This window comes from Cyclospora cayetanensis, unplaced genomic scaffold, assembly GCF_002999335.1.
Source record: "Cyclospora cayetanensis isolate NF1_C8 unplaced genomic scaffold, CcayRef3 CcayRef3_contig_117, whole genome shotgun sequence".
Lineage (NCBI taxonomy): Eukaryota > Apicomplexa > Conoidasida > Eucoccidiorida > Eimeriidae > Cyclospora > Cyclospora cayetanensis.
Genome location: NW_020312056.1, coordinates 82,590 through 103,002, shown reverse-complemented (window position 1 = coordinate 103,002; position 20,413 = coordinate 82,590). Strand labels below are relative to the sequence as shown.

Here is a 20,413-nt window from a genome sequence, read left to right as displayed (position 1 = left end):
ACGGGGGGGCACAGGGCTCATACCTATGATGCATGGACATACCTTTAGCTGGCGAAGCTACATGTAACACTTTTGACCACACTAGCTTTTAGGGGCGGGGGCAAGGGGAAGATCCGAGTTCCTTCGAGGAACATTCAGTTAGTTTCCATCAAGTTTGAACTGAGTCTGGAGTTAAGTGCCACCCCACGGAGACCTTAGCTGCAGTGTTACAGTTGGTAGCACTGCATGGTTCGATGCCACTGTGCCCCACGCATCCACTGGCTCTAGCTACAGTAGGGAGTCTGGCTTCCCCACAGCGGTAGTCTGTTTCCGGTAATCATTTTGTAGCTCAATAAATAATTTTCAGGGGAGCTGGCTGCGCACTCTCTGGAAGTTGAAGTGAAGGGTGGTGTAATGCCTGTTGGGGCAGCAGAGGCCGCCCTGCACGCTGATGTGGACGAAGTTACTTCTAGACGGCTAGTGGGAAGTCATGATTTGTAAGCTAATCAAATGTTTACGGATGCATCGATGAGGCTATGACAGCCATAAAAATATATTGGCCGTAAGGATGTGCACGTGCTCCAAAATTTCACCAGCCGGCCTAAGAGGCACCTCACTTTGCATATGACGAGGAACGAGTTGTCCTTGGGCATGTTTATTGGAGAGCACATTACCTTAATGGTGGCTCTATTAATGTACAGGAGTTCGTATGTGTTACGGGGTAAAGACAGTCTAAGCCTTCGTACGAGTCCTGACCCATCGCTTTGCGCCGATATCAGCTCAACAGCTTGGGATATTTAAGAACGCTGAAGCGCAAGAATCTATTAATAGATCGGTATGCCGGGAAATATGAGACTTTGGCTTGCAACAGCCACAATGCATATAGGACATGTGGTGTATCAGGGGCTTTTCTCCTTCGCAGCATGGAGATCAGCTTTCCAGTTGAACAGCCGACCAATCAGGCTTCGACAAATGTGGGCCTTCTAAAACCTTAAAAGCAAATGGGGGCACCTCCTGCGCCCTTCGCTGGAAGAAGCAGCAGGTTAGGATGTGTAGAGCGCATGAATGTAAGGGCTGTGTCAAAGGGCCCTCGCCTACAGTCTAAAGCCGACCCCAAAGCCAGAAGAATTCCACGTTCGTAAGCAGCCGCAGTTGGCCTCCTACCAACGCTCCTACTTGTCTATCAGGAAATTGGCCAGACCGACCGGAACTGTGAGCGCATGCAAAATGGTGAGGAACCCGAAAGACAAACTAGGTCCAGCAGAAGTAAGCTGCTTGGCAAGCAAAGCAGGCGATTTAGGGAAATTGAAAGAGCTCCACGAAGAGAGTAGCGCAGCGGAGGGAGTTCCAGAGGATGCAGGGGCTCTCAGGATACATCAGGGGCAGTTCATAGCTGATGCAAGCTCTCATCAATGGTTAAGAATTGCTAGCGCTACTTGACACTAAATGTGATGTAGATCTGTAAACCGAGAAAACCATGCAGAAGTGCAATATGCTTGTTTACTCGATAGTGCAGTTCCTAAGAATCGCGCTTTCTAGCGAGCATCAGAACGCGAGAATCGGCGGGACTGCCGCAATTAATGCTACTTCGAACCGGAATCGAGGTCTGCCAACATCAAATGTGAATTCTATATTTAAACCCTGCACCATGACGTTATCCTAGGCATGCCATGGGTGGGAGGTCCAGCGGAAGGTGCGCCTGCAGCCACAGCTGCACGTTCTAAAGGTATGTACGCCAGGAAGCGCTAGGAAGAAGCAACTTTTGGTTTCCTCAACAATGCTGCGGCTCGATCCACGTAACTGTAACGCTCCAGCCAAGATCTGCGCAGAAAGGCGCCTTAGTGCAGACTGAATAGGAACTTTATAGACTTAATAGCAAGTTATCAAGAGTTTTCCAAAGAACTGCTTTTCCATGTTCACATCCCTGAGTCTCCGATATGAGGTGGAAAAATCCCGAGATAAGAGAGGGGCAACTAAGGTGCTCATAGGTGCACCCTCTATGTATCCGGGCATTCAGAGCACGTTGCACAAATCATACGGTGCACCATCCACAACATTTCGTTGTTTTGTAGTCGAGAGCCCGGCAGTAATACTCTGTATTAAATAAGACATAGGCGCAGACAAACCAGCCGGTCATTTCTGTAGTGATTTTTAGTCAAATAGAGCTAGTGTAGTCGAAAGTGCGAGGTGTAACTTAGCCCGCTACAGCTACAAGCGCAGTTTGCGGACTCACCCCTGTGTGCCATTGCAATCTGCAGTCTGCCCGAACCCTCCAATGCGCCAGTTCTATGGCTACCTATATCCAGCAACAACTATTTCTAGATCACGGCAGTTGGTCGTTTTTCTAGTTTGCAGAGCAGGGTGTAATATGATGCACAACTGGATGTAGACAGCACGCATAGATAGCCTAGACAGAGCTGGGTGTCTCACAGAGCGATGCATCAGTGGTATCGAAATGAGCAGCTTCGGCGCCGCCAGCTGAGCCAGTGTTAGCCAATCCGATACTCAGAAAGGGCTCTTTGCCGAGTGTACCGCAATGGTCTCTAGAGTGTGGGAAGGTGTCTTGCTACTGCACACGGCGCATTTGGTGCTCCCGCATGCGACAAAGGACGCCACTGCGGTCCCAACAGCCGCCAATAACTTCCCTACGTTGCCAGAACACAATTCGGCTAAAGAACAAGAACAACACAGCAGCATCCCCAGTAGCGGCATCAGGTGACCTCCCGAGCTGCCATGCACGTCGTTCCCCAGTAGCATCAGCGCACTCTCTGTGCATATAAGAGTCACTAATGCAGCTGCAATGGGAAGAAGAAAGGGGAACCTGCAGGGGCATCCGCAGCAGGAGCCGTGGCAGCTAGTGGAGATAAGCAGCAGTTCATGTACTGGCTGCCACGGAGGGGGTAGCAGCAGAGCGGCAGCGCCATCAGCGTTGCTACGCCGCAACTACTGCCTTCCTGAGAGAAATTCCATTAAATTGCGTAAGACATGCAGTCTCTATAGCGTCATACTGCGGAAATGAGCGAGGGCTTCTGGTCTGTACTGGCTGACGACAGCAGCAGCGGCAGCTTCTCTGTGTGGCGTTCCACGTTCCCGCGCATACATGGGATATTTTTGCCGAGGAAGACTGCAGTGACTTTTGGCTGCTCCGTGCAGCAGAGCAGATGCATTAGCATGCCACCAGCAGCACCTGTGTTGTAACCCTGCAGCAACAAAACTACCGGCTCTACTGAGGGGCACACTCTTTGCAGCAGAAACTGCACGGAGCAGTAACAGCAGCAACCCTTGCATCCCTCACGCCGGCAGCAACAGACCAGCCTTCTCGACCTGCCCACGGCTCCGCGAGAGAGGGAGAACGCTCGCAAGGCTTCCCATGCAGCAAAAGCCACGCTGCTCTTGCAGTTAGACCTAGATCGCGCTCCTGCGGTGCCCTCTCCTGCACAGGCGTGGGTACCTCGGCTCGTGTAGAGCAAGCCAAGGGCAGTGGTGGAGAATCGAGCGCACTTCGCGGCAGCATGGAAAGCAGCACCTCATGATGACTCCCACAGCAAGTAGCAGCAGCCCATCTTCTCCAGGGGAGGAAAAAGAGAGGGAACGGTGAGGTCTCCTTCTCTGCCTGCTGCTGCTGCTGCCGCTCTTGCTCTTGCTGCTGCCTACCCTGCAGCTTTTGCCGGCACGCCGGGTATTTCCTGGCTCTGCTATCTGCAGCCTCCTCAACTGCATCTGCGCTGCAGCTATGAGGCCGACGAGGCTGCTGCTGCTTCTGTTCTTCTTTGCAGGAGCCAGGCAGGCGATACGGCTGTTTCAGCGCCGACGCCAGGGGGGGGATCGATTGCAGATGTAGACATGCATGCAGCCATGCTGCGACTTCCACGGCATTTGCTGCTGTCGACGGGCATAAGGGAGGCTGTGCTGCAGCCGGGAGTGGCGCCGGAGTCTTTAGTGAGGAGGCACACGAGTTCGTGCGACTGCAGCAGCAATAGCAGCAGCAATAGCAGCAGCAGTACCACCACCACTACCACTGGCAACAGCGCAAGAAACAACAGTGGCAACGGCAGCGCTTGGCCCCCTGCTGCTCTTGCGGGGAGAACAAGCAATGCCACCTCAGACAGCGCAGCGAGAAAAGGGGGTACTGCTGCAGAAATCGCCGCAGCGAATAGCGAAGAAGAGCAGAGTTTCCTCGAGAGGCAATCTGGATATGAGCACTCAGATCACAGCACGCCTGCTGGCAGCAGGAAGAACTGCGACAGGCAGTCTTCAAGAGCACCCCCGCAGCTCCCCGCAAAGAGGCAGCCCATGTCTCCAACGCCTTCTCCGGCAAAACTCCCCTTCTGCGTGAGTGCAGTGCTCCAGCAAGGAACGCTGCTGCAAATGCTGCTGCAGCAAATGCAAGGCAGTCCAGAGGCAGCAACAGCTGCCGCCGAGATCAACGAAGGGGGGCTTACTGCGTATTGCGTATATTGCGCTGGTCACCTTCTCGTTCCTGGCCTCTTAAGACTTGATAAAAATCGCCTTATCTTCAAGGAAGGTATGCTCTTATTGCTGTTGCCGCTACTATTGTTGCTACTATTGTTGCTACTATTGTTGCTACTACTGTTGCTGTTGTTATTGCTACTATTGTTGCTACTATTGTTGCTACTATTGTTGCTACTATTGTTGCTACTATTGTTGCTGTTGTTATTGCTACTCCTATATCTGCTGCTACTATTATTGCTACTATTGTTGCTACTGTTGTTGCTACTATTATTGCTGTTGTTATTGCTACTATTATTGCTACTATTGTTGCTACTATTATTGCTACTATTGTTGCTGTTGTTATTGCTACTATTGTTGCTACTATTGTTGCTGTTGTTATTGCTACTATTATTGCTACTGTTGTTGCTACTGTTGTTGCTACTATTGTGGCTACTATTATTGCTACTATTGTTGCTACTATTGTTGCTACTACTGTTGCTGTTGTTATTGCTACTATTGTTGCTACTATTGTTGCTACTATTGTTGCTGTTGTTATTGCTACTATTATTGCTGTTGTTATTGCTACTATTGTTGCTACTATTGTTGCTCCTATTATTGCTACTCCTATATCTGCTGCTACTATTATTGCTACTATTATTGCTACTATTGTTGCTACTGTTGTTGTTGCTCCTATTATTGCTACTCCTATATCTGCTGCTACTATTATTGCCACTACTATTGCTACTATTATTGCTACTCCTATTGCTGCTGCTACTAATATTTGCCACTATTATTGTTACTATTATTGCTGCTGCTACTATTATTGCTACTCCTATTGCTGCTGCTACTCTGGTTGCTCTTATTGTTGCTATTGCTGTTAAGCGCCTCCCGCACTCACTTGCTGCCCTTTTACACGCAGTCTACCAGTGACGTGCACAGCCGCTGCAGCAGCCTGCTGCTCCCCGCAACTTTGCCATGGACTCTCCCTGCGTGGCACCCCATCTTTTGCTTCTTCTCTGCTGCTGTTGCTGCTTTTGTCACGTTTTCTGGCGTGTTCTACTGCTCCGTTCTGTGTTTTTCAGCGCCTCCTAGGGATGACAAGGGCCACCTTCTCTGCCAAAGCGGCCAAATTCCGGAGATGCGCATTTTTCTGGGCGACATTTTGGAGTGTGCATGCGTCATGGCCCCTCCTCTAGACGACTTGCTGCCGTCCCCTTCGTTAGCAGCCACTGCTGCAGCCGAGGCAGCAGCAGCAGCAGCCGCTGCGTCGGTGCAGCGGTCCTACACGGCTGCAACTTGCAGCCTGCTCGACGCTGCAAAGGCAGAACCTCCCTCCTACTTGCAGGTGCTGCTAAGGACGCTAGGCTCAGACCAGGAGCCAGCAGCGCACACCATGCAGCAGCAGCAGCAGCAGCAGAAGGCTACACGGCGCGAAGGGAAGAGTGGGAGGTGGCCTCTAGCGGATGTCGAGCAGGTGCCAGCATCGCACGTTGCGGTCTGTGCGGGAAGCCCTTGCAAGTCGACGTCAGCAGCAGCGTCCTTTGAGGAGCTGCCCGTTGGCTCTGCAGCAGCAGCAGCCGCCGCAGCAGCAACAGCAGCAGCAGCAGCAGCAGCAGCCAATGGCCCTTCGGCTCAGCAAAAACAGGCGCAAGGCAAGTCGTCTCCGCAAAGGAGAGGCTCCCTGACGGAGTGGCTTCGATCGTGGAAACACACCAGCACCCCGCCTACCCCCGAAGATCTACCGTCGCAACAGCTGCCGCAGCAGGAGCAGGAGGGGCAGCAGCAGCAGCAGCAAGCGCAGAAACACGGAGGCATTGCGAGCAATTCTCTTCGCATGCCACAGGGAGAGTGAGTTGCGTCGTCCTTTCGAGGCGGGTGTCGTGCCTGTTCTTTTCCTCGGGGTTGCTTCTTCTTTTTGCAGGCACGAGTTCAGCGTTGCCTTGCATGCACACAGCTAGAGGATGAGAGGATCTATGATGACTGCGGTCGTTTGCGCGCTTGTGTTGCTTGTTTGCGCACCTACCTATAGGCGTCTTCGAAGCGGCTCAAGCAGCCGCGCAAGCAGTGTCGGCTTCCCTTCAGCTGTTCGTGGCCGTCGGCTGTTCGTGCTGTTCGGATTCATGCGGCGAGCGGACGCAAATGCTTTCACAAGGCGCCTTATTGAGGAAGTAGATGCTTATGCTCAGGTGTGTGTGTTTGGTTGCTTTGTATTGTTAGGTATTGTATTATTATGTGTTGTGCTGTATTATTATGTGTTGTTGTATTATTATGGGTTGTGCTGTATTATTATGTGTTGTATTATTATGTGTTGTATTATTATGTGTTGTATTATTATGTGTTGTATTATTATGCGTTGTATTATTATGTGTTGTATTATTATGTTTTGTATCATTATGTTTTGTATCATTATGTTTTGTATCATTATGTTTTGTATTATTATGTTTTGTATTATTATGTTTTGTATTATTATGTGTTGTATCATTATGTTTTGTATTATTATGTGTTGTATTATTATGTTTTGTATCATTATGTTTTGTATTATTATGTTTTGTATCATTATGTTTTGTATTATTATGTGTTGTATCCCTGTTCCTGCCTGCCTGCTGTGTTGCTTGCTCGTGCGCGGGCAGCAAGTGTCTCGGTAGGTAGCCCATCGGTAGGCTTGCTTCTGTTGCTTCCAGGATGTTTTTTTACTCCGTTTTGGCTCCAGTTCGGACAGCAGTCTTGTAGTTCTCGACCTGGCGCTGAGTGTGCTTCTGATGTGGCTGCCTGGATGTTGAGGATGCACAACCCGTGAGAGGAGTCTCCCGGATTATGTCTGTATCTGCCTAGGAATACGGCCTTTGTGTGCAGCGAGAATGTGAGGACGAGGAAGAGCATCAGGAGCAAGAGCACGAGCCACAGCCACTCAAAGCTGCAGGCCGCAGTTGCACGATGGTCCCTTGCTCATCTAGTGAGGCTTGGCGCTTTATTTACGGTTAACGGTTTAGGCTCTATATATATATGTGTATGTGTATGTGCATATGTGTATATGTGTGTGTATGTGTATGTGCATATGTGTATGTGTGTGTGTGTATGTGTATGTATGTGTGTGTATGTGTATATGTGTATATGTGTATGTGTATGTGTATATGTGTATATGTGTACATATATGTTAATGTGTGCGTGTGTATGTGTATATATATGTATATATATATGTTACGCGTGTTTCTGGATGTTGAGGTTTTAATGGGGGGAATAGATGTTGGCGTTTGTTGCAGATGCGGTGATAAATGCATGGGAAGAAGCACTTGATCGAACGGCGGAGTTTCCAGTAATGTGAGTTGCGCCAGCTTGACTTGTGGGGAGGCCGCCTGAAGCGGGGTAGCTGCTGTCCAGTGCTGCAGTCTTCTTGCTGGAAAAGGAGTTGTGGGGAGGACGCCTTTGTTGGCAAAGGCTGTGCGGTTTAGAGTTCAGGGTGTAAGTGTGTGCGAAGAAAAGGGGGGTGCTGTGCTGCAGGCTGTCCTCGTCAATAACCAGCGGTCTGGAGGGCAGCGTGGAGCAGCAGCAGCAAGGCGATTTCTGGTACGACGAGGGAAACGTAGCAGCTCTGGCAGCTCCGCAGCAGGAAGAAATGAAGGGCCCTCTATGTTCGTCTTCCTTCGCGCCGTACGCGTTTGCCGCACCCGTCCTCGAAAGACCTCCTGGAGCTGCTACGTTTGTATCTCCCCATATTGCTGCTCAGGTGTGTTGTTTTTGGCTGGTCGTTCCGCTGCGGCTGGCATGCGGTGCTGCCCCTTTCTTCTCGTTCGCTGAGCGACCAGCTTCTCGGCTGCTCTCCTTTCTGCCGCTTTCGTTGCCTCCTCCTTCCAGCAGCCGAGTCGCTCCTCTGCTCGGTGCAGCGCCCTCTGCTGCTGCTGCAAAGGTGCTCCGATAACTGTCGCTTCAGGCAAGGCAGCAGCTAGGGCCCCCTGTTTGCGTCGTCTGGCTGTGCGTTCAGATTTGCATGCACTTGCCCCTTATGATTTCGATGAAGCGTTGGCATCTGGCCTTCTGTCTCAAGCTCCACGGCATTTCGTTTCAGACGTACGGTGCTGCTGCTTGCCACTTCACACTCCAGCATCCGCTGCGTTGCCGCAGTTTGATCGCTGGTCCCCCGATGATACGCTCTCTCTTCAGACACTGTATTTTTCTTGTGGTCTTGCTCCAGGTTCTTTCGGAGAGTGAGTCATTCTGGTGGGTGCGTCATCGCCGTAGAGGATTCTGAAGGCGTAGTATTTGGAGCCTTCACAGATGAATTCCACAAGTCGTACAAATACTATGGGTCCGGTGAGCTGTGCACCTCCCTACTTGGTGTTCTTTCTACGGAGGGGCGATTGTGCTGCTGCTGCGTAGCGAATCTCGCGGGTGTGCTTCTTCCCCCGGAACGGAGCACAGGCTTTGAAGCTCGACACTTCTTGCGTTCTGCGCAGCCGACACATTCGTCTTTACTTTCAAGGGTCCAGATGGCAAGCAGCCAGCAGAGAACCCCGTAAGCTGTTGGCGACTTCTCGTTGCCGTCGCGCGAGGCAGCCCTCTAACAAGAGGCCCCTCTGAAGAACTTGTTGCTTTTGAAGGGTTTGTTTGTGGACGGCCTAGCCTAGATCTCTAGGGGAGTTACGCCTTGAGTTTGGCGAAGTAACTTGACGCAGATTTGCACGTGTCTGTGACGCCGTGTGAATGGGTGTGTGAATGTGTATGCATACGCGTATGCGTGTTTATATGTATGTATACATGTGTGTGTATATATGTGTGTATGTATATGTGTGCATCTACGTGTATTCCTATGCATGTGTGTGTGTATGTATATGTCTGTATGTGCGTGTGAATGGGTGTATGCACATGTATATGTGCATGTATGCACGAGTATCTATGGGTTTGCGTGTCTTGTGCGTTTCAAAGAGTATCCACGTGTACACCTGGAGCAGCAGCAACGCTTTCTTTTGTTTCACGGATGGCGAGACTATTGTCGTTGGAGGGGGTGGTCATTATGCCCTTACGATCGATAGAGACTTCTTAAGAGGCAGTTCCCAGTGCTGCCCCACTTTCAACTCTCCGCCTTTAGCGTCTTCGCAAGACTTTATCCTCAGAAACTTGCAGGTAGGGAGGGATACACAGGCATGCAGGCGTTCCAAAACGCATGCTCTCACACATATGCGCGGAGAGGAAGACCGTTGCGCACTTCCTGGCTGCTCTGATGACGCGAGCCTGGGGAATAGGGGGTGGCCTTTATAGAGTTTGCGATTTGGATGTAGGTGGGGGGGCTTAACAGGCAGCTAGGTCAAGCTGACGTTGCAGAGAGTTTCGTAGGGTGTTGGTGCTGTTGCCGCAGGTTTGGCTGCTGCTGGACTAACTAACATGCGTAGAGACTGCAAGAACCATTCTAGACAAGCGGGCAGCACTGCACTGCTGATCTTGCGTTCACTCGACGCGCCGCTTTTTACTGCTGCTGAGGCATCAGGTTTAGCGTGTTGACTGGCTGCCGCACACCTTTTAACAACGCGTAGCCAATTGTCTGAGTCGCCACTCGGCAGCCTCTGCCTGCAGCAACGGGTTACGTCGCTTGAGCAGCTGCTGTGGTTGCGCTGGCGGCACTAGCAGCAATCGCCGCGAGGAGCACCTTTTAGAAGTAAAAGGGGATGGGGCCCTTGTTGTACGTGTGCTTCTATCTGTCCATCTATACCTCTATATACATGCGTGTATCCGAAGAGCGGCATTCAAGCGACTTACTTGAGCCGTGCGGCTCACCCCCCATTTCTACCTACGTTCTTGGGAGTGGATGGTGCTGCGCAGCTTTCAAGGGTGCTTGTTGCTCCCTCGAGGGCCTCCTCTCTCGCATGGTTTTTGCCGTTATTTTGTTCTAGTTGTGTCGAGGGAGACGCACAAATGCCAGTTTGAGACTGCTGCAAAGCCTGCGAAAGAGCATGAAAGCGGCTTCTTCCAGTTAGTCACGCGACATGAGATGCCCGTATTCGGACTATGGGAAGGTGTCCGCGGGCGTCTTATTGTGCATCGACGTACAGTAAGACTCCTAATATATTAGTATAATTACCGCCTACTACCTACCATCGCTTTTAGATCGTGTCCAGAGTCTGCGAGTCGCGCATGCTTGCGCGCATGCACACAGCAGGCTGCGTCGGTATCGCGCCTGCGTGCATCCGCGTGCGTTCACCGGACTCATCAGTCCCGTCCGAATCACTAGTTGGGGTAATGTAGCAGCGCAGCAGATACGACCCCTATGTCGGAAAAGCAGCGGCCCTCTAGCAGCAAGCAGCGACATTGTGCATTCTGCAGCACGAGCACGGAAATCCCGCAGCCAACAAGCCAGCCACGACGCCTTGGGGATGTCGCTAGTGTCGATTCTTCTAGGTACTACTGACCTAGCGTACACGATTCACACCTAGAATGTGTCGCACTAGGCTTGGGGTATAGGGTGAAGAGCAGCTGCGTGCAGGCGAACCAACTAGAGAGGCCTCCCTGTCTTGAGGATTTCCCTGCTAAGCCAGCCACGCAAGGGTAGGTCTTGCACTTCTGACAGTCCGTCACCACGCAGCAGCAGCAAGGGCGTCATCGAGAGCCTGAGGCGTGGCGTGTATATTTTCTAGTGTGCTCGAACGTGGTAGGCACGTGTAGGCTGCACTCCTGCAGTCTCTCGCCACGACGAGCGGAACCTCCCTACAGCTTTTAGGCTCATTTGTGCGACCAGCAGCAACAAAAACGACAATGCCCTTCAGGTACCTCGGAAAGGTTGCATTCACACCACTGCACCGAGGCGGATTTTCGAGCCGCATTAAACAGCAGGCATCCGCTTGATACTCTGCAGTTTAAAGGCGTTTCCCAGCAACGTGATTTCTACCTACGGGTTGCTAATTTATTGCGGCTTTCCTACAGCGCTGCCTCCGCTGCAACAGAAGAAGGAAGCCGACGCACAGCGCTTCGGCTGTGCATGGCGCGGCACATTTACGAGTGATTGTCTGCGTCAGCAGCTTTTTTTTGCTTTTCTTCTTCAGCCATCGTCGACTCCTAAAGAGACACCCCCGGTACCAACGGTAATAATACGCCAATCAACGGGAAAGACAAAGGGGAGGAGAGCAGCACAGGAAAGCGCCAAGTCCATCGTAAAGACACACAGATATACATATACATCTATACACATATAGATATTCATACACGCAGAAATGTACGACGCTGTGTGTAGTCCGACGCTGCACAGGGCACGCCGCCAGATACTGAATTCTCAAACCGCATACTCAAAAGGTGCCTAGTGCTTATCACTGCGGAACGTTTTCCAATAAAAATAGCGCATTAAAGACGCTTCTACCAGGCCCACCAAAGGCTCTGGACCTGCACACGAAGCCTACAGCGTTCACAGCACTAGCTTTGGGGAAGCCTAAGTCCTCCTCACCTTCTCCTTCCGCTCCGCCTCTCTCTTGTTCTGGATTTTGTTGTCGATCAAATTGTGCAGTGCCAGCACGGAGCGCACCACACTCGCTGCAACGCAAAACTCGTAAAAAGAAGTTTTTAATAACACGACACGCCCCCAGTCTGTGTGTCATCATCCCTCACGCAGTAACACCCAACCAGCCATACACCACACGCAGGCCGCCTGTGCACATTTGGATAGGCAGAAGCATGCACATAGCGAACTCCATCCTCCGCTTGCCTAGATAAAGCGTCATCATGCTATCGTTGGTTTGCGTTGCGAATGCCTTCTGAAGCTCCGGGCAGGAGCTGTCGGGAAGCAGATTAAATATCTCCTGCGGCAGATTGCGCGCGTTCAAATCGGCATGCGCACCAAGCAGTGTCTTCTACTCAAAGTACATGTTCAAGCCTCCTACCCGCCTTTTCAGTGTATGCGCCTTTCCCTGGCGCTGTATACACTTGCTCTCCGCTTTCCTCCCCCCTGCCCTTCTCCGCTAGTCCCCAATTCTTGCGTGCCCGTGTACGCATGCAGCTCTGCTGCTGCATCAAGTCTTTTGAACCGTCTGTGGCTATAATATTTATATATGCATGTATACATATATCGCTGCCTCTACTAACATCATTCCTCCTCTTGTTACAACTAGCGGATCGCCTCCTGGCTGCCCGTTCGCAGCGACTTTGAGGTGCTCTTCGCCTTTCGACTGACGCGAATGGTGCAAGCATGGATTGACTCAACTAGCCGCAACAAGTCATTCTCCCCCCTCTAAACGCACCAACCTGACTTGTTTCCCCGACATCTGCACTTCTCCCACCGCTGGTCAGCCCTTACTTGGATCGTGTAGATGATAGTCGGATTAGGCTTCAGCTTGTTGCTAGCCACGTCCTCGAGATAGGCTGAGATCTCGCGAAGGCGTCGTCCGAGCATCTTGAGTGTCTCTAGCTGATCGCCCACCTATAGCAAACAGTGGTGTGCAGCAGCAACTGAGACGCGGTTCAGCAAGCAATGCAGGACGGCTCCTCTCTCGAATGGCGCATGTGCAACTCCCCACCGTGCCTCACCAAATTCCCCAAGAAGCCTTTCCAACGCCAAAGCACACTCCAGAACCGCACAGCACACACAACAGGCGTGAAGGCCTGTGAACTCCTGCAGCCGTTTTTCCCTCTCTCCCCTTCCCGCGAACTACCCCGATGTTTGGTGATACAAAAATAAACCCCCTAGAAATGCGAAGAAGCATGCGTAAAGACGTTCGCTGGAACCTCTTCGATCTCCTCCTCCTCCCCCCACTTTCCCCCTTTTCCCTCCCTCTCTCCCTCCCCCTTCCCCCTTGCCTGTGTGCTTGATTCTCTCAAAAAGAAGGGCAGAAGAAAAACCCTAGAACGGGGAAGCTGTGAAAGTGGTGGTGTTCGTCGCGGCAAAACACGCCCCCATAGGATACAGACATGCAGAACGGCATACAGACAGTGCCTGTCTGCATGCGTGTAAAAGCACCAGCATCCAACATATGTACATGCGGGGTAGGAAAACGGCTGAATGAGCATAGCGGCGTTTGGCAGCAGTAGCTGACCTTAGTGGCCAAAGTGGACGTGGAAGCGTTCTTCGTGTCTCTTAGAAGATGCTCCACTCCGACTTCTTCAGCTTCGTATGCCCCTACAGAAAGGAGGCATGGCAGCAACAGAAAACAAGAGAGCGATAAACGCGCATGCCTCTCGCCATGCTGGTTAAGGGGTGGGGGGGGAGATGGCGCAGTGTGGAAGTCGCGTAGGGGGCTGGAGGATGAAGCTTGCCGCAGGAGAAGGGGAGGCTGTCCATAGGAGAAAGAATGAATGGAGGGAGGGAGGGAGGGGGGAAAGAGGGAGGTTAGGATAGAAGGATGGATGGATAGAGGGAGGGAGGTAAGGATAGAAGGATAGATGGAGGTAAGGATAGAAGGATGGATAGAGGTAAGGATAGAAGGATCGATAGAGGTAAGGATAGGAGAAAGTGTGGGGGAAGGGGGAAGGGATGCGAGTCACAGCGAGAGGAGACGCCACGAAATGACAGCGCTAGATGCCGTGCCAGGGAAGCCCAGAAGGCGGCAAAGAAGAGAGCACTGACATACGAGAGAGAAAGCATGCAGCAGTGGTAAAAAGTGGAAGCGTGACGAGATCTGACTGACCAATAGTGCAGGGAACATAAACAAAGGATTTCCGAAAGGCTTTAGAATTTGTTGGCTCTTCGATCGTGCAGTACGCCTTGGCAGGCACCACCATATCCTGAGCAGCCACTGCAGTTTCTGGATCTTGCGTGGGAGACACGCTGCGAAGGCTTTGTTTCGCAGCTAGCTGAGTGGAATGCCCCTTTGGCTAGCTGGGTGTTAGCGAGGCATCGAAGAGGACTGCCTCTACCCGGAGCAGCGTGCTAATAAAGCCGCGCAGACGGCAAGCAATCCGCTGCGATGTACATACGTCACTTGGGGAATAATATTCCCAGGAGTCTTTTCTCACCTTCGGCTCGACGTCTACCAGCATGTAGAACGGATTAGGGCAATGTTTCCTAAAGATTTCATGGATGTCGAGATCTTGAGGCTTTGCGGCTGTGCCAGTGCTGTACCACCCTAAAATCCTCTCCATTGTGTTTACCTTGAGAGAGCGCACAAGATCGCAGATCGCAGAACCTGCCATCGAAAGGGGCTTGAAAAAAGTGAGGCTGCATGTGTTATTGTCAGAAAAGGAAGAAAAACCTTTTCCCCCACCCTCCTGCTCCTTCTGCCTCCTCTTGTTGCCCTCACCTTCTTGAACATAATGAAGAGTTGCTCGAGATAGTCGCTGTCTAGGAACCAAACGGCTGGATCTTTGGGATCTTCTTCGAACGGCACGGCGAAGGAGTTTGTCGCATGCCATTCATCTCCGACAGCCTCGCCCAAAATGCAACCGACAACCCGCCTGCTTGTACCTTGAAAGAAGTGTTCATACACAGCATCCACACAGCTACCAAGCCTCACAGGCTTCCGTGGGAAAGAACGCCTTTTCTTGTACTAGTGCCCCCACAAGCAACGCAACCGAACAAAGCAGAGCAGAGCCGAGAAGAGGCCGCACACAGCCCGCTGCTTTTAACCCCGGCGGAATGCAAGAAAGAACTGCTCGCACAGAAGGGCAGAGTAGGTAGAGAGCAGCGCCTTTGCGCAGAGGACGGCTAGGAGCGAAGGCTCTGGAGTGTGGCAAACCTTTTGCAACCCTGTTGTAGTGATCGACCACAGAAAGCAGCACAATCGGGTGTACTACCACCTGAACAGACACCGCAGCGACACCCAGAGAGAGCCTAAAAGCTGCACATGCTGAACGCTCATCTGAACAGCAGTTGCAACCTCCGCAAAACACCCACCCCTACTCCACAACGAAATCTAACAGTCACATACCACTTTCTTGGTGAGTAACCCGGCCACAGCGGAGTAACTAGAGAGGCAGTCCACGGCATCGTTTCCAGCCATCTTGAATCCTAAATTAAAAGACAGCGCAGCTCGATGGGCTGCCGTGAGAATTGGTGCAAGAGTGGTCTGCGTACACCTCGGCGCCGCGGGGCATGCAATCTCAGAGGCTTCTGCACACGGACAGCCGTAATGAAAGTCGTCTTTACCTCAGGCTGGCTGCCTAGGCTGGCAGCACTGGCGTTTGAAACAGCGACCCCGTAAACAGGAGCTGTAACACCAACTCCGAATCCGAGCAACCCTTTTTGAGCGTCGGTTTGGCCAGTGGCAGCACAAACTGCAGCAGCAGCACCAGGGGCAGCCAGCAGTTTCCTCCGCGTTTCGGGGGAAACAAGCGGACACGCGACACGAAAAGACAGTTTCCCGAGTCGCCCCTCGAAACGAAGCGGTGACGTGCTGCCCCCGCTGGTGATCAGCAGCAGCATGCAGAAGCGGCGGCACCAGCGCAAGGGAGAGGAACAAGAAGCAGCAACGAGCAGCAAGAAACAGAGAGATCCAAGCGACCTCTTGTTATGTTTTACAGCAAGAATTGCAGCCGCAACAGTGGCAGCGGCGAACACCAGCGCAGCCGACCAGGAGCCACAGAGAGAACCCCGAGAGGGGGGGTCCCTATGCTGGCGTTCCAGGAGAAGCTACTTGCCCTTCTGATGACGATTTTTGTCGCCTCAACTATATTTTAGGGTCTTTACGCGCTTAAGGAGCAACAAAGTCATTTTTGGAGGCTTATGGGCTGTCTAAAGAGCTGTGTGTGGAGCGAAACTCCCCCGTTCTAGAAGCAGCGAAAGCTGCGTCGGCTGTGTACGGTGCTGCAGCTAGTGCAGCGGTTGCAGCACCTCCTGCTTCTGTAGATTCTCTCAGCAACACGCGTCAGCAGCAACAGCGGCGGCAGCCATCGCTGCTGCTGATCAGACATCAGCATTGGAGGAAACGAGGCGGGCAGGAGGGAGGGGGAAGGGGCTGAGTGGCTGGCGGCACTCTCCCCTGCACGCAGCTCGTCACCCCTTTCTCATGATGCACTGAGCACCAGGAAGCTTCTGCCTTCGTTTCCTAGGCGCAAGCAATGGCTAGGGGCTTGCGCTCTACAGCTTTCGGCGTAGGAGCGGCCGTTGTACGGACAGCCCAGTGCTGGCGTCACTTTCGCACACACACCTGAATCCAAAAGCCGCAACTGAAAAATGCTGGATACATCTTGTCTGCGGGGGGCTTTGAGCAGAGCCGCTCCCCAGATAGACCCCCAAACAATCGTCATTGAAGTTGGCACCAGGTAGATGGGGAGTTCTTTCTGGGGGGGGGTGTGAAGCACTTCTTCTTGCACTCGTCCTTGCATTGTCACTTCTCTGAACCCGCTGCTGCTCTTTAAGTAAATTAGGGTGCTTCTCGCGTTGCTCCTGCTGCTGCAGCGAGGTGCGCGTCGGATTTGCGGGTGCTCTGCATGCGGCTTGCCGACTCCCTGCATTCGTCTCCCGCAGTATGCATGCTGAAGGCCTTAAGGTGAGCGAGCCTTAGCCCTTAGACCTCACCTGACCGGTGATTTGTTCATAAGAATTTGCTTGCTTGAAAATGTACAGATATCTATGCATGTATGAGTATGTATTTACGTATGTATGTGTGTATGCATGTATGTATTTACGTATGTATGTATGTGTGTATGCATGTATGTATGTATGCGTGTATGCATGTATGTATGAATGTGTGCATGCATGCATGTATTTACGTATGTGTGCATGCATGTACGAAAGTATGTATGCTCGTATGTATGTAGGTGTGTATAAACGTATGCATGCATGTATGCATGCATACATGCATGGAGGCTGGCGGGTATGGCGTGTGCGGATTGCATCTCAGACGCTGTTTGGATGGGAGTCCTTTGACAGCCGTGACAGCAGTGGAGGCTTTGGCTATTATCCTGTGTTTGCTGCTCACCCTGCACACTGCACCAGTAGCGGAGGTTCCTTGGATTTGCTCATGCTGCTTCTCGATGAAGCCTTTGACAGAGTGAGCGGAAGAAGCGGGGATACTGCCCCCCTGAGCTATTATCTTTGGACTGCGGTTTGCCAAAGCAGCGTCTTGAAAGGCGTCGAGACAGTCGCACCAGGCTGTGTGTGCCACAGGCGTTGAAGGCAAGACCACATACCAGCAGCAACGAGGATAACAGCAGCTCCTGTTGCAGCGAGCGCAACCTACTGCTGGTGCTGCCACTACCAGGGGAGCCTCAGCTCTTGGCTGTGCTTCTTCGCTGGGCTTTTGAGCAACGCAGATTTCGGCGTAAGATCCATAAGTCTGCCGATCTAACGGGAGTACAGCGCTTGTTTCTGTGCCTTGTTGGGGGGGGAGCCTTGAGGCGTTGCGCAGTCTCCACGGGGAGTGACGGCTTGTTCCTGACTTCTCGCGTCTAAAAATGTGTGTATCGGCGTGTTTTCCTCGAGTTGCGAGAGGATTCGAAGGCGTGCTGCGTGCTGCTGCAGAAGTCAAAGTGATGACAACAGAGCGAATGGCAGTGTATTTCCATCTGCCCCATTTGCCAGATCTCTGCTCGCAACAGGGTGCGTGTGTGTGTGGGTGTGGGTGTGAGTTTTTCTTCTCTCCCTCTCTCAATAGCAAAGGGATACCGTACCCCCTAAAGCCGTTTGAGCGGCCTTCTTCGCGGTGCTCTCTTCCTTGCGTGAAGCACTTGCCGCTGGCTCGCCTTTCTCCCTTCCTTTAAGAAACGCTGCGTCGCTGAGAGCTTAAAGCGTAGAGCTGTGTTTTGGGTGGGATGAGGTTTGCAGGAGCACTTGTTGTCGACGTAGGAGAGTGTGGACTGCGGGTTTGCCCTGTTGAAGGCGCCTCTTTATCGCCAATTTCATACTGCCGTTCTGAATCTCTGGGAGCAGCGCAGCTGCTCTCCGAGCTGCTGTTGCTGCACTTGAGGAAGCGGAAACCCTTGCCATTCGCCAACACTGCTACTGCTGCTCCTGCTGCTGCTGCTTCAGCTGCTGCAGCAACCTGCTCGCCAGACGCTGCAGCAGCAGCTGCGGCAGGTGACCAGGGAACTGCGGGTGCTCGCAGCGAAAAAAGAGAGGTGCAGCACGCGAAGCAGCCACAACTTCTTCCACAGCAGACTGCAGCAGAAGCAGCAGCAGCAGCAGCAGCAGCAGGGCACACTGCCGGATTTTCATTTGGTGCAGGCTCCGGCAGATGGGGTCCTCAATCACTCGATTGGAGAGACATAACGCGCTACAAAGAGACGCAGTGCTATGTTAGGTGAACTCGAGGGATTGTAGGTTTAGTGCTACGGCGATGTTCACTTGTTGTTGCAGTGTCTGGGGTCCACAGCCAGCAAGAAGGAGAGGCTGTCTTGCACAGAGGGATGGTGCAGAGCTTTTTCTCCCACGCTTGTGCGTTTTTTGCGCTGCAGCCTAGATCCTGCGCTGGACTTACACCTCCACAGAAATCACAAACAACTTAGGCCCCTCTTCACGTGCAGCGAGTTCGTCTTGGATCGCAGGCAGTGAACGTCTGCCTGCTGTTCGCTGTGCTGCACTTGAAGTTTTAGCCCCCGAAAAGAGGCTTGCGGTGTGCGCGCTTACTGCTGCAGCTCTGGTGTTTGTTTGCGGCTGATTTGCGGCTTTTGCAGCGGCTCTGTAGTGCAGCCTTGGTCTGAAACGTTTCTGATCCCAGAGGTTTTATTCTCGCCGCAGTTGCTGCTGGACTCGAACCTCACCGCCGTTGCACCCAGCATGGATGTATGCTAGGCAGATAACCCTCTTGAGGAGAAATTGTCGCTTGGTCTGCACTGTAGAGCGCTCGATACGGGCTTGCTGCTTGCAGAGGGACTGCTCGCACGGGGGCTTACTTCCACGCGTGCATGCGCCTGCGTGCTGCAGCACAAGAGCATCAGCGAAATGATCATACAGTGCTTCAAGCGATCCTCAGTGTGTGAGCGCGAAGGGTGGCTGAAGCGCATCTGCCTCGTCGGTGGCACTGCCCAGCTTCCCAACTTCGCAGAAAGGTGAGCGCTTGATCCTGCCTGCCCTTCCGCCTACCTCCCCGCCGCTACTCCACACGCACTCAGAAAGGCGTCGAGCATCTTCTGGCTCTCCAGCGCGATCCTCAACCGAGGTCTGCTGCAGCCTTCGGTGCTCCATCAAAGAGTACCTCTGGATGCATCGAAATCACGCATTCCAAGCGTCCACTCTCTCCTCCCCTCGTTGCGAATTGATGCCTCCATGCGCTACAGACTCGAGATGGACTTGGTGCAGTCTTGGCAGGAGTCTGCGGGGAACTACTTCCGCACCAATGACAGTATTCAGCAAGCCAAACCCTCGATAATTACCTATCTGCGTCACGAGTAGTTCACGAGCTCCTGATTAGGCTGGAGCTCAAGTTTAGCATAATAGCTCCTCAAACCTAAGGCGGGCGATGGCGTGAAGCTCCCAAGCCGCACGCCTCTGAGACGCTTATAGGCTCGCACTTGGGGTCTAATGAGGGCAGTGTTTTTCGGAAAAGAAGGCTTGCAAGCTGCGTTTGCAGCGCAGGCTAGTGACACTGCGGGTGCCCTTGCTGCTGATCGCTTGCTGCCTGCTGCAGGGTAAACGTGCTGCCCTGCGAGGATCGGCAGCTAGCGGCATTCCATGGAGCCTTGCTCTTTGGTACGTCTCTTGAATGTGGCGTGCGTAGCAGATTCGCTCGTAAGAGCCTTGTTTGTCGAGGGGGAGGAATTTGAGGCAGTCAGAGCTACCAGGAAGTCCACTGGCAAGGGGAGATTGCAAATCGTGCAAAACGTTTTTTGCTTGCGACTTAGGGCTTGTGGCTCGTCAAGAGCCAGAGGCTTGGCTAAGTCGAGGACTCTATGAGAGAACAGAAAGCCTCGAGAAGAGGGCAAGGCAGATGGCGCTTTACAGCTAGTCAGGCAGCAACTGTGCGGCTGCACTGGTCAGCCGTGCCGACTGACGCCTAACTACGAGGATCGTGTTGTTTGCACACGTGGCTGTTGCGGCACTAGCTAGCTGGCTGGCTAGAGCTGGGTGGGGGATTGGGGGATAAGCGGTTACAGAACTGTGGGGGGCTACTGTGCGCCCGTTGCAGCGACACACAGG

At 52.6% G+C, this 20,413-nt stretch overlaps 3 protein-coding genes across 3 annotated transcripts; 2 read left to right on the top strand and 1 right to left on the bottom strand.

Moving 5' to 3' along the window:
* The first annotated feature begins 3,822 nt into the window (after nt 1–3,822).
* Nucleotides 3,823–9,684, top strand: LOC34621889. Its single transcript, XM_026336007.1, has 10 exons — nt 3,823–3,984; nt 4,264–4,504; nt 5,514–6,247; nt 7,264–7,384; nt 7,692–7,749; nt 7,930–8,155; nt 8,411–8,496; nt 8,621–8,739; nt 8,883–8,941; nt 9,352–9,684. The coding sequence occupies exons 1-10, from the start codon at nt 3,823–3,825 to the stop codon at nt 9,682–9,684; spliced, it is 2,139 nt and encodes a 712-aa protein (XP_026191792.1).
* A 1,725-nt stretch (nt 9,685–11,409) lies between these two features.
* Nucleotides 11,410–15,338, bottom strand: LOC34621888 (26S proteasome non-ATPase regulatory subunit 7 homolog A). Its single transcript, XM_026335888.1, has 10 exons — nt 15,267–15,338; nt 15,075–15,135; nt 14,640–14,803; nt 14,356–14,490; nt 14,028–14,124; nt 13,437–13,519; nt 12,701–12,823; nt 12,113–12,206; nt 11,855–11,940; nt 11,410–11,472 (listed from the first exon to the last, which is right to left on the bottom strand). Exons 1-10 carry the CDS (start codon nt 15,336–15,338, stop codon nt 11,410–11,412), a joined length of 978 nt encoding a protein of 325 aa, XP_026191673.1.
* A 1,172-nt stretch (nt 15,339–16,510) lies between these two features.
* Nucleotides 16,511–20,222, top strand: LOC34621887. The gene is made up of 11 exons (XM_026336063.1): nt 16,511–16,599; nt 16,736–16,826; nt 17,181–17,330; nt 17,447–17,600; nt 17,801–17,878; nt 18,104–18,578; nt 18,733–18,804; nt 18,952–19,060; nt 19,202–19,326; nt 19,905–19,966; nt 20,119–20,222. Exons 1-11 carry the CDS (start codon nt 16,511–16,513, stop codon nt 20,220–20,222), a joined length of 1,509 nt encoding a protein of 502 aa, XP_026191848.1.
* The last annotated feature ends 191 nt before the right edge of the window (nt 20,223–20,413 follow it).